This window comes from Budorcas taxicolor, chromosome 14 (genome assembly GCF_023091745.1).
Source record: "Budorcas taxicolor isolate Tak-1 chromosome 14, Takin1.1, whole genome shotgun sequence".
Taxonomy (NCBI): Eukaryota; Metazoa; Chordata; class Mammalia; order Artiodactyla; family Bovidae; genus Budorcas; species Budorcas taxicolor.
Window position 1 is genome coordinate 21,986,518 of NC_068923.1, and position 13,036 is coordinate 21,999,553.

Here is a 13,036-nt window from a genome sequence, read left to right on the forward strand (position 1 = left end):
ACTTCAGCCTGCCAGGCTCATCTGTCTGTGGGCTTTCCCAGGCAAGAATACTGGAGTGGGCTGCCATTCCCTTCTTCAGGGGATCTTCCTGATCCAGGGATCAAACCCACGTTTCTTGCATCTCTTGCATCTCCTGCATGGGTGGGTGGATTCTTTACCACTGGCACTACCTGGGAAGTCCATACTAAAGTGGGCTTTTAATCCTACATGACTGGTGTCATTACAAGAGGAGGAGACGAGACACAGAGGCAGACAAACAAGGCAGACAGCCACGTGACGACAGAGGCAGAGTGCAGAGTTCTGCAGTCACAAGCCAAGGAAGGCCGAAGACTGTTGGCGTAAAAGAGAACAGAATAATGCTGTCTGCAGCAACATGGGTGAACTAGAGTGTGGCCAACTAGAGATGGCCATACTGAGTGAAGCAAGTCAGACAGAGGAGGACAAATATCATATATTGTTCACAGGTGAAATCTAAAAATGGGTACCAATGAACTCACCTACAAAGCAGAAATAAAAAGAGTTACAGATGTAGAAAACAAATTTAAGGTTACTAAAGGGTAGGAGGTGCTACAGAAGGAGAAATTGTGAGACTGAGATGGACAATACACGCTGCTGGTGGTTTAGTCGCCAAGTCCGGTCTGACTCTTGCAGTTCCATGGACTATAGCCACCAGGCTCCTCTGTCCATAAGACTCCCCAGGCAGGAATAACGGAGTGGGCTGCGATTTCCTCCTCCTCCAGGGGATCTTCCCAACCCAGGGATCAAACCCGGCTCTCCTGCTTTGCAGGCAGATTCTTAACCTACTGAGCCACCAGGGAACCCCGACATATACACACTACTATATATAAAATGGATAACTAATAAGGACCTACTGTATCACACAGGGAACGGTACCCAATTCTCTACAGTGACCTATATGGGAAAATAATCTAGAGAAGAGAAGATACATGTTTGAATGATTCACTCTTCTGTACACTGGAAACTAACACAGCATTGTAAATCAACCACACTCCAATAAAACCTTTTTAAAAAAGAAAATAAATCAACTAAGTTTCTGGCTAAAAAAACAAAAACAAAAACAACAAAGATTGTTGGTGACTACCACAACCAGGAAGAAACAAGGATGTTTTTTTCCTGAAGCCTTCTGAGCGAGCGCTGCCCTGCTGACACATTGATTTTAGACATCCAGCCTTTAGAAATGCCCAAGGATACATTTCTGCTGTTCTAAGCCATTCCGTGGGTGCTCATTTGCTACAGTTGCCCCAGGAAGGTAATATAGGCCACTCATCTCTCTTTAGGACACCTCAGTGACCTTTAAATGCCTACTGCCTACAGCCTGATGCTCCTGTTCAATCTCTCCTCCAAAAAGCCTGGGGTGCCTTTCCACACCACCCACACAGGGCACTCTCCAGCTTCAAAGCCCTCAACAGCTTCTCTGAAAGCTGGAGGATGAAGACCCCAAGGCTCTGCTTGATATGAAAGACCTCATGACCCATGCCTTTCAGCGTCCCCCACCCAAATCAGGAGCTTCCCAGGTGGCTTGGTGGTAAAGAATCCACCTTTCAATGCGGGAGAATTAGGTTCGATCCTGGGTTGGGAAGATCCCCTGGGAGAGGAAATGGCAACTCACTCCAGTATTCTTGTTTGGGAAATCCCACGGACAGAGGAATCTGGCGGGCTATAGTCCATGGGATTGCAAGAGTCAGACACGACTGACCCCACATGCGCACACACGCGCGCACACACACACACACACACACACACACACACACACACCCCAAACGTGCTCCAGCAGGTTTTTTGTCTCTATCCTTCTCGCAGACTCCATGTTTCTTAGCACATGTGAAAGTCACTCAGTCATGTTCCTTAGCACACCAACACCTATCACAGATCTTCCTCAACTAGGATGGAATGACCTCCTGATAAACTCATCATAAGTTGAAAATATCATTAAGTCAAAAACGCATTGAATTCCTAACACCAGTTTAGCCCCACCTACATTAAACATGCTCAGAACACTTACATTAGCATACAGCTGGGAAAGATCATCTGAACACCAAGCCCATTTTGTAATAAAGTTTCAAATATCTCATAATTTTTCCGAGGGAAGGACCACACCATGCACCTTGCAAGATCTTAGTTCCCCAGGCAGGGATTGAACCTGGGCCCCAGCAGGGCACCAAATCCTAACCACTGGACTGCCAGGGAATTATTGAATACCTGTACTGGAGAGGAAAAATGGAATAGCTGTCTGGGTACAGAACTGTCGTAAGTGTATGGGGTACAATTGTGTGGCTGACTGGGAGCTGTGGCTCACTGCCACTGGTTAGCATCATGAGAAAGTTCCATGCCACATATCCCTAGGCCAGGAAATGTTCAAGATTCAAAACACTATTTCTACTGAACATGTATCATTTTTGCACTGTCGTGAAGACTAAAAATTGTAAGTCAAGCCACTGTTAAGTCAGGCCCCATCCATATTTATGTCCCTATAATTTCGCTTCCCCAGGCCTGACTCTAGTGAACACCTCTCTTTATTTTCATCCTTCAGGAAGCATCTTTAGTTTAGAAGAAGCTCATCAAGCGTCGCCTCTGCCATGAAGCCCTCCTGGGTGTCTCCTCACCATACAGGCACAGATAGAATTGACCCCCTGCTGCCCTGTGTTCCTGGAGCTATCAGCACACACTTCTCTCACGGCACCGTACACTTAATTCTCTCCTCTCCTACTATTCTCTGAGCTCCCTGAGGAAGCAAGCATGTCTGATACGGGACGAGAAACATAATAGAAATTAATAATGATAGACGGGTTTCCATCCTGTTGAACTTGAAGGGTCTGTGGGGCACCCCTGGGAAGCAATGGAATGAATGTGTTCTGGGAAGGTCAGTCCGGAGAGACAGATACAGTAACATGACCTGACAGGAACGAGGGGGGAGGCTTGGAGAGGACACCCACCACAGGACGGAGGCTCCCCTCGCCGCCGCGTCCCAGGGAGCTCCTGCCCCCGGCTGTCCACACACCAGCATGGCCCTTTCCCCTGGCACTGTGCCGCCTGGTACTCCCCGTCCGGGCGGCAGCTTGGTACATAGGGGTGACGGAATCTGGTGGCTGCAAACCGCTCCACTTCACATTTCGTGGGGCCTACGAGAGATCCAGGCAGGAAAGGCAGGGCAGTTAGTGTCTTTACGGCACACGTTCTGGACGCTGGTAAAGTCGATTCAGTCCCCACGCCTGCTCTGATAGGGCAGCCATGGAGGCTGCGGGGACATGAAAGCCAAGCGGTTTCCTCCCAGTGGAAACACATCTGCCTCCAGCTTGTACTCACATCGGAATCTGCTGGAGATGACTAGCTGCACTGCTAGGAACCGTCTCTGCAATATCCGGTACAGAGTGGTCTCAGCAAAGGTGGAAGCAAGATCCAGGCCGGCAAAAATAGTGTCATAAATTTCATCAAGTAACAGCTCCAAACCTGAGCCAAGAAAGCAAGCGTTTGGAAGGGATGGGTTCATTCAGAAAGGAGGCCCTGACCTCACCACCATGTAAACAGATATAAAGAGGCTACAGCCCCCAACGGGCATCATTGTGCTTTGGGCCTGAACAAGGCTTTAATGGTTTCCAAAGTCAGGGTGGCTCTGTGTGGTTGCCCAGGTTGTTCACAGTACAAGGGAACACAGCTGAGAGAGTGAGAGAATGAAATCCAGCCCGAGTACCACTTGCCAAGCTCAGAGCTGCATCTGCTCAGAGAGGGGGTTGATGGGGGTATCTCTTCCCAGCAAAGGCACCACGTGGATGAGCAGCAGCTGTATTCAAAGTACCTCCCTTGAAGGTCTGTGACGGCCGTGCCCTCCTGCATACCCAGGACAGCCCAGCCGCTGTTTCTTCTTTACAGGGAGTGACATTTATGCTCTCAGGGGGATGTGCTTACCTGTCTCAGCCAGTTCCCGCCCTTGGCTATCCGCACAGTAACAATAGCCAGACACCTCTGGGAACCTGCTCCGGAAGGAACTAAAGGTCACAAATGCATCTGGGAACCTGCAAGACAATGCCATTCATGGTCACCGTCTCACACAAGGCAAGTCATCACAACTTCCAGCAGAAATAAATTAATGCGGCCTCATCTCATCTGAGGATGAGACTGTTAGATAGCATCGCTGACTCAGTGGACTTGAATCTGAGCAAGCCCCAGGAGAAAATAGAGGACAGAGGAGCCTGGCGTGCTGCAGTCCATGGGGCCACAGACAGTCAGACATGACTTGGTAACTGAAAAACAACGACAACAACAACAATCTTATCTGGGAACAAGAACTGTCTGCTTCTTTGTTTCATGCCATTTGCTCCATGCTTCCTGTAGTAAACATATTTTTTTCTAAATTGGTTTTCCCTGGCCAGAGCGAGGCTGGACCTGTGAAAATGAAGCTGTGCTTGACTGTCATCTACCAATTAGTGTTTTTCTCACTCGTGGGCTTTGACCAATTTATACCCAATTTATACCCATAGGATCAGACAGAAAACAGTTAATCAGCATTGCATTAACAAGTTCCTTTACTAGAATAGAACTCTCAAGGCTAAGGGCCAAGTGTGCTTTACAAACATATGGTGCACATTGCAGATGATCTCATTCGGGGAGATCACATGACTTCAGAGCCCTTTACGACTTCTCAAGAGCTGGAAAAGAAGCCAGGCTCCACCACAGGAAATTCCTATGTAGGACATTTCCCAGTCCCATAGTCGAAGAAAACATCAAATCACTATGACATCACTACAAGGGCTATACTTCATTTCCATAAGTTGAGGGAAAAGATGCCTAAATCACGCCTGGCCCAACAACTGCTACAAGGAGCTAATTGGCTGGGCTACCCATCCTAGAAGTAATATGAAGCTCAGGTGATGAAAATTTGTGCCCAGGTACAATGACATAGCAGCCAGAGGGGAGTCGCTCATCCCTATGTAACATGGAGAAATTCGTTTTTAACGCTCCATATAGCGAGTCTATATGGAGAAGGAAATGGCAGCCCACTCCAGTATTCTTGCCTGGAGAATCCCATGGACAAAGGAGCCTGGCGGGCTACAGTCCACGGGGTCGCAAAGAGTCGGACACAACTGAGCGACTAACACACACACATAACAAGTCTATGAACCAAGCATAGTATGTTTCCACCTGTATCTGGAAATATATTCCCAACCAATAAATTAGAAGAAGTATAATAGCAGCTCTCTGCACAGAAAGGTCTATTGCAGTGTGATATATTCTAGCAAAGCGTTGAAGACAACCTTCATGTCCAAAGCTATGAAAATTGAAAGTGAATTATGGTAAATCCCCTAAATGAATGTATGCATAACATTATGTAAAAAGGGGTAGGCTACAAAATGGCATGTGTACACACTACAATTGTTCCTATGCAAATGAACCAGAATTGGAAGGGAATATATTTCCAGGAACTTCTCAGAACCTCAACACAGGGTGTACATGTAGTAGTTAATCTGAAAGGAAATGAATACACAAAACAAAACACGCTATAGAATTATGGATTTTTTCCAGATTGTTGGTCTGTGATTATGCGTACATGGGTCAAATTAAAAAGAACATTACAGTCAGTGAGTGAGTTGCGTTCATCGCTCAGTCGTGTCCAACTTTTCAAGACCCCATGGACTGGAGCCAGCCATGCTCCTCTGTCCATGCGATTTCTGAGGCAAATATACTGGAGTGGGTTGCCATTTCCCGCTCTAGTAAGTTGCATAATAGAAGCCAAAGATACACGTGGCCCAATTGCTCACACTGACTGTAGGAATATGACAGAAGTTCATTTGAACAGGAACAGGAACATCGCTCAGTCGTGTCCAACTCTTTGCGGCCCCATGGACTGTAGCCTACCAGGCTCCTCTGTCCATCGGATTTTCCAGGCAATAGTACTAGAGTGGATTTCTATTTCCTTCTCCAGCGGATCTTCCTGACCCAGGGATCGAAACCGGGTCTCCCACATTGTAGACAGACGCTTTACCATCTGAGCCACCAGGGAAGTCCAGAACTTGGGATAAATTCAATTCTAAACGTGTTAAAACTGTACGATAATCACTTCCCTTTATTAAGCATTACTTTGTAAAAGACAACCTGCAAAATGGTTAATAGACATTGACTCATTTAATCCACTTAACGGTCCTAAAAGCAAGGTGGTGTTTTTTTGTGTGTCCATTTTACAGGTTAAAGAGATGAGGTGTGTTGGCCACCGTCTAAAGTAGTGGTGGGAGCTGGAGTTCAAATGCAGGCTGTCACCACCACGTGACTCTGTTAGTGGGGTTACTCAGGGCCCTCGGCTGCTCCCTGTTCCTGCCCCATCTCCCGAGAAGCAGTCCTCTGCTCTGACACTCTGCCCACTCTGCTGGATCCTGGGTTTTCCTGACATCTAACAGACAGGGCCAGGGCTCCCTGCTGGCCCGAAGTTCTGCAGGCCATTCCAGCATGAGGCACAGGAAGTTTAAGCCACATTCCACCAATTCAACCCAAAGACCCATCTTGACCTTGAACTAAAGGAAAAGGATGCTTCCCTTTTGTTGAAAGAAAAGCAACATCTCAGGATGATGATTAAAGAGTCCTCAAGAAGGAAAATTGTAGTGGAGGGTGAAATGATGGCGTTTCTGCATTTATGCTCAGGTTGTGGCCAACACAGAGTTAAAGAAATCACAAATAAGGCTCCGTGAAATATAATGTCAGTCCCAACCAGGTGTCTGGTCTTGCCCACCTGCACCACAGGATTCATGCCCTTGGGCTCAGGTAGCCAGCCTACTCAGACAGACTCTCTCACCCCTCTCATGGTGGCCGGTCCCTCCAGATATCCAGCCTTTGATGAAGACCAGCAGATCCCCCCTCAAAATCAAGAGCTGTGATGACTCCCACAATGCCCGGTGCACTGCAGACCCCTGCAGAGGGTCCAGTGAGCATAACAGGCGATGTTGAGTCCATGAGGGTTTCTCTGCACAGTTGCTCTCATGTTCAGGCAACCAGTCTGCTTTAGTGCATATTAAGATGCATCGGCGCCTTCCCATGGGTCATCTGTGTAGCAGGAGTTGCCAGTGCATCTGAAGAAGTTTGGATGAGCTCTGTCACTAAGCACACCAGTTGACCGAGTCTCATCTCGGATCACTAAGGTATGATAATGGCATCAGCTCTTAACCAGGGTGACTTAACCAGAACGTACTTCCTTAGCCAGTGGTTAGGCCAGGGACTTGTGAAAGATGGGGAAAGGGGCAGAAAGACTAGCAAAGCTTACTCCCCACCAAGACATGTTTTTTTTTCCTAAATTCACCAGCCAAACGGGTGTAGTTAGCAGCTGCTTTTTTCAAGAGGCAAAAGGATCTGCTTCAAATGGGCAAATGCTGTGGTCAAGTTCAAGCGTAAATCATCACCCAGCACATCAAGAACCCACAACAAACAGGTTTGCAAGTGAGGCTTCCGGGCCCCCTGCAGCCCCATGGAATTGGGTCAACTGCCTTACGCCACTTCTGCATGTGAATTTCCCAAAGAAATCTTTTCAGATTTGTTGAGGTCCTTTAATGGACCAGAACCTGGTGGTCTGGAGTCGACCGATAAGAAAGTAAAGGAGAGAGAAAGAGGCTGATATTCCTTGGTTTATGCAGAAAACCAATAAAGCCCCTGCACGGGGCTTGCTCTGTTCACGAAGGCCTCAGGCGCCCTCTCGATGGGGTGAAGGTGCAGAGAGCCTTCTTGAGAGGGTCTTAGAAGCCCGGGCAGGAAAGTGAACTTAGAGAGCCTCTGCACTCCAGGAAATCAGCCTGAAAAAGAGAGAGATAGAGAGAGAGAGAGAGAGAGAGAAAGACACAGGGACCAGAGCTCTGATGGAGCAAAGGTGTTTTATTCAACATTGTGTGAGTATTTACACTGTCTTACAAGGCAGCTATTTTCAGCAGAGATAAAATCAAAACTTACAAGTTATCAAGGAAACACGAGGTCATCCATATGAAAGAGAGTTGTAAATAATCACATTTACCATATAGTTCATAAAAAGGAAGAAGGTACTTATCGCCATATAGAAAAACTAACGAAGCAAATGCCTGGATTCCTCAGCCCCCGGGCAAGGCTTGCCTCTCCTCTTATTCAGTAATTAGTAAGGAACAGAGAATTCCTGACAGATCCAAAACAGCACACAAGAAGCCTCCTGTTAAATGCTTCCTGACACAGATTCAATATCCCAAAAGCAAGTTTGTGACTTTTCCTTTCCAGACTCTTCTTCTACCAGCCAACCAGAAACTATACCTTGGAATCATCCTTGACTTTTTCTCTCCCTCACCCTTCGTATCTGTTCCTTCCCCAAGTTCCATGAATCCCACCAAGTCAATATTTCTCCATCAATCCTGCTCCATCCCACCATCGCCCTCTCCATCACCTGCTGTGATTCAAATGGACAGCCCCTCTCGCCTGGAATAGTAGCGGCCTCCAAGCTTACAGAGTCATCCCTAGGTACCCACTCTGCTCTTCCTTGACTGCAATCCATTCTTTTTAAAATCCAGCTCTGCTGGTTCATGGGATATCTCCAACCTCACCCAGTTTTAAAATACTTGATGCAATATTCAGGACACACTTAAACTGAAAAATTACTCCTTGCTTATCTGAAATTCAAGTATCACCGGCCATCTGGCGTTTTTTCATCTGACAACCATCCAGGATACTATGTCTATACTCTCCACATAGCCTCTGGGGCTCCTGACACTTTGTCCACTGGAGACGCTGGGGCTGGCACTGCCCAGGTCTGCTTATCAGAAAATTCCTGAGCATGGCTGGGCTTCCAGTAACCAACTACCTGACCCTTCCCATGACCTTCTTAAATCAGAATTCACTCAGAGACATGCTTGCTTACATAAAAGAAAAGCTCCCGTTTCAGGGGTAAAAGTTTTTTGATTCTCTTAACAATAGATGCTTAGTCCTGAACTTTTGCCTTTAATTTGACTGCCCTCTGGTGGAAAAAGCTGTGAATTGCGCCTCAAGCAGGCACCTGCAAGCTCTTTGAGAATTGTAGGTATACGCAATATGCCAGCAAATTTGCAAAACTCAGCAATGGCCACAGGACTGGAAAAGGTCAGTTTTCATTCCAATCCCAAAGAAAAGCAATGCCAAAGAATGTCCAAACTATTACACAATTGCATTCATCTCATACCCTAGCAAAGTAATGCTTAAAATTCTCCAAGATTTCTTGAACCGAGATATTCGATATTCAAGCTGGATTTAGAAAAGTGACAGGAATCAGAGATCAAATTGCGAACATCTGTTGGATCATCGAAAAAGCAAGAGAATTCCAGAAAAAATGTCTACTTCCACTTCATTGACTACACCAAAGCCTTTCACTGTGTGGATCAATCACAACAAACTGGAAAATTCTGAAAGAGATGGGAATACGAGACCACCTGACCTGTCTCCTGAGAAATCTGTATGCAAGTCAGGAAGCAACAGAACCGAACATGGAACAATGGACTGGTTCCAAATTGGGAAAGGAGTTCATCAATGCTGTATATTGTCACCCTGCTTATTTAACTTACATGCAGAGTTCATCATGCAAAATGCCGGGCTAGATGAAGGACAAGCTGGAATCAAGATTGCCGGGAGAAATATCAATAACCTCAGATATGCAGATGACACCACCCTTATGGCAGAAAGTGAAAAACTAAAGAGCCTCTTGATTAAAGTGAAAGAGGAGAGTGAAAGGCTGGCTTAAAACTCAACATTCAAAAAACTAAGATCATGGCATCCGGTCCCATCACTTCATGGGAAATAGATGGGGAAACAGTGGAAACAGTGAGAGACTTTACTTTCTTGGACTCCAAAATCACTGCCGATGGTAAGTGCAGCCATGAAATTAAAAGACCCTTGCTCCTTGGAAGGAAAGTTATGACCAACCTAGACAGCATATTTCAAAGCAGAGACATTATTTTGCCAGCAAAGGTCCCCATAATCAAAGCTATGGTTTTTCCAGTGGTCATGTATGGATGTGAGAGTTGGACTATAAATAAAGCTGAGTGCCGAAGAATTGATGCTTTTGAACTGTGGTGTTGGGGAAGACTCTTGAGAGTCCCTTGGACTGCAAGGAGAGCCAGCCAGTCAATCCTCAAGGAAATCAATCCTGAATATCCATTGCAAGGACTGATGCTAAACCTGAAACTCCAATACTTTGGCCACCTGATGGGAAGAACAGACTCACTAGAAAAGACACCCTGATGTTGGGAAAGATTGAGAGCAGGAGGAAAAGGGGACGACAGAGGATGAGATGGTTGGATGGCATCACCGACTAGATGGACATGAGTTAGAGCAAGCTCGGGGAGTTGGTGATGGACAGGGAAGCCTGGCGTGCTGCAGTCCATGGGGTCACACACAAGAGTCAGACACGACGGAGTGACTGAATTGAACTGAAAAGGAACCAGACAGGTCTATAACCCACAAATTGTGCTTCCTAGTGGGTTCTTTAATTTCTGCTCTTCAGATTCCCTGCTGTGTGCTAGAGGCCATCATTTTCCAGTTATTTTTATAAATATTGAAGTAGATGAAAGGATCCCAAATCCCACTGTATACTGTGAGTATCCAATTGAACTTGGACTAAGCGCACCTCAGTTTGCATTGCTGAACATCAGTAAACCAGGACATTTGGAGATTCCACTATGCACACGGGCAGGCCATTTTCTAGGCCTGAGGTGGGTAGGGGAATGTAACCTACATTTCCAAAAGCTGGTGATGGATTCCCTACAAATGCATAATAATTTACAATTTTCGCAGTGGTTTCATAGGCAAGGGCTCAGCAAATCTTCACATGACTAATGAGCTGGTGTTGTCTTTACAGATGGGAACACTGAGACTCAGAAGTAAGTGACCCAGTCACTTTGCCAGCAGCGGCAGAGTCAGAATGAGGGTCACAGGGCAAACACTATGGGGCCAGACAGCTAATGCCAACAGCTGGAGCAGGGGGAGTGTGGCGCATACAGGAAGAGGCCCACAGCGCGGGCTGGGGTCGGGGGGTTGCACTTGGTCCAAAAAGAATCAGTTTCTTGGTGCCCTGGGACAATGCATGCAGCCCCCAACGTTCTTCTTTAGAATCAAGAATTCAGAATTTTGTGTCTTGGGTTGAACATAGAAAATTGCTATGTTGGACGATTTTTACCTACACAAACTGAAATTTCACAGGATTCAATTTAAAATTTCTCAGTTTTGAAAATAGCGTGCCGCTCAAATGAGACTTGTCTCTGGGACAGTGCCTGGTCACAGGCTGCCGATCTGTGACCCCTCTGGGCACAGCCCATGGGAATTCCCCGCCACCTCATAGGAAGGAAACTGGTGGTTTTGAAAGCCAGACACATAAAGCCTCAGGTTCTCTAAGAGAATTCCTACTAGTATTTACAAATTAATATTATTATTTATTTTCCTTCCCAGTATTTTGATTATATCTGAAGTCTGTGCAAGCCCTGTATACTGATAAAGTCACCATAAATTTAAATAACCAGAGGCCATCCAGTTATTTGGGCCAAGAGCTATAAAAAAAATACCATTTTAATATTTTTTATATAAATCTTTAAGCTTAAATAAGCTTAATAGGTGCACACATACATGCCATTTATAAGAATGCATCAATGTGGTCCACATTTTTCCTTTTCTGCAGATTCTTCTCTCCTGACTCCTCCCCCTCCACAGCAACCTGACCTTCAAGGTGGCTGAGAGAACCACCCAGTATGTGTTTATTCATGTAATTCCCTGTCCTCACCGAATCCCATACCGGGGAAGCTAACCCTATACAGACACAAGCGTCATCATATAACCATATGCATGCACTTAAAATTAGGACCTGTTTGCTTGTCTGTGTTCTAAAAATTAAATCCTCTTATATTATGTGCACCTTGTATCTTACATGATATTATCATAACGTGCTGCCAAACCCTCTCCAAATCAACAGACGCAGTCTGAGTGCATCCAGTTTAAGGGCTGCGGAAATATTTACAGTGGCTTCCCTGAGAGCTCAGTTGGTAAAGAATCCACCTGCCGTGCAGGAGACTCCAATTCGATTCCTGGGTGAGGAAGACCCCTTGGAGAAGGGATAGGTGAACCCACTCCAGTGTTCTTGGGCTTCCCTGGTGGCTCAATCTGCCTGCAATGCCAGAGACCTGGGTTCAATCTCTGCATTGGGAAGATCCCCTGGAGAAGGGCTTGGCAACCCACTCCAGTATTCTTGCCTGGAGAATCCCCATGGACAGAAGAGCCTGGCGGGCTACAGTCTATGGGGTCACAAAGGGTCAGATACGACTGAGCGACTAAGCACAGCACAGGACGCGTTTATCCAGACACCCTCCTTGGGTTGTCAGTCACTCTGTTCCCAGTTTTTGGCCTCAATTTAAAAAAAAAACAAACACGGTGCTGCTGCTGCTGCTGCTAAGTCACTTCAGTCGTGTCTGACTCTCTGCGACCCCAAGGACGGCAGCCCACCCAGCTCCGCCTTCCCTGGGATTCTCCAGGCAAGAACACTGGAGTGGGTTGCCATTTCCTTCTCCAAGACATGGACATTCTAGTACATTCTAATAAAGAATCTTCATATTCTGGTGTTTTCATCTCTGTAGGCTGGCTGGGCCAGAGGGTCCATGTATTTTAATTGAATAGCTATTGCCAGCTTGTTTTGTGGGAGACGCCGTGGGCCCTCAGTGTCCATCACGGGAAAGTGAACACCAGGCCTCTCTCGGGTTGCAGGGCTGAGTGTGTCACACACACCCTTGCCAGCGCCCAGCCCCGCAGACAGCAGGAGCCTGGGCGGGAGACCGGCAGGCGTGGGCCGTACTGGGCACACCCGGGGGCCCTCACCTGTTGTAGCTGTGGACCAAGTCGAAAATCATCATGTCTGTGGTGTTGACGAACTTGCACTGCACCGGCCTGAAGGCCCCATCTGGGGAACACTGGGGTGGCGACCTGTCGCCCACACCGTGGAGGAGACGGCGGTTTCTTATCTCACAGCTCCTCGGACCTAAATGTTTCCAAGGAAACAATTTAAATCTATTTACAT

At 46.7% G+C, this 13,036-nt stretch overlaps 1 protein-coding gene across 1 annotated transcript in view; it reads right to left on the reverse strand.

The window, feature by feature from the left end:
• Positions 1-13,036, reverse strand: part of TG (thyroglobulin) — a 231,434-nt gene that overhangs the window by 214,615 nt on the left and 3,783 nt on the right. The window contains exons 5-8 of the mRNA XM_052651771.1: positions 12,838-12,997; positions 3,925-4,031; positions 3,325-3,468; positions 2,955-3,140 (exon numbers count right to left, since the gene is read on the reverse strand). Coding sequence (XP_052507731.1) covers positions 2,955-3,140; positions 3,325-3,468; positions 3,925-4,031; positions 12,838-12,997 — 597 coding nt within the window. The remainder of the gene's footprint in view (positions 1-2,954; positions 3,141-3,324; positions 3,469-3,924; positions 4,032-12,837; positions 12,998-13,036) is intronic.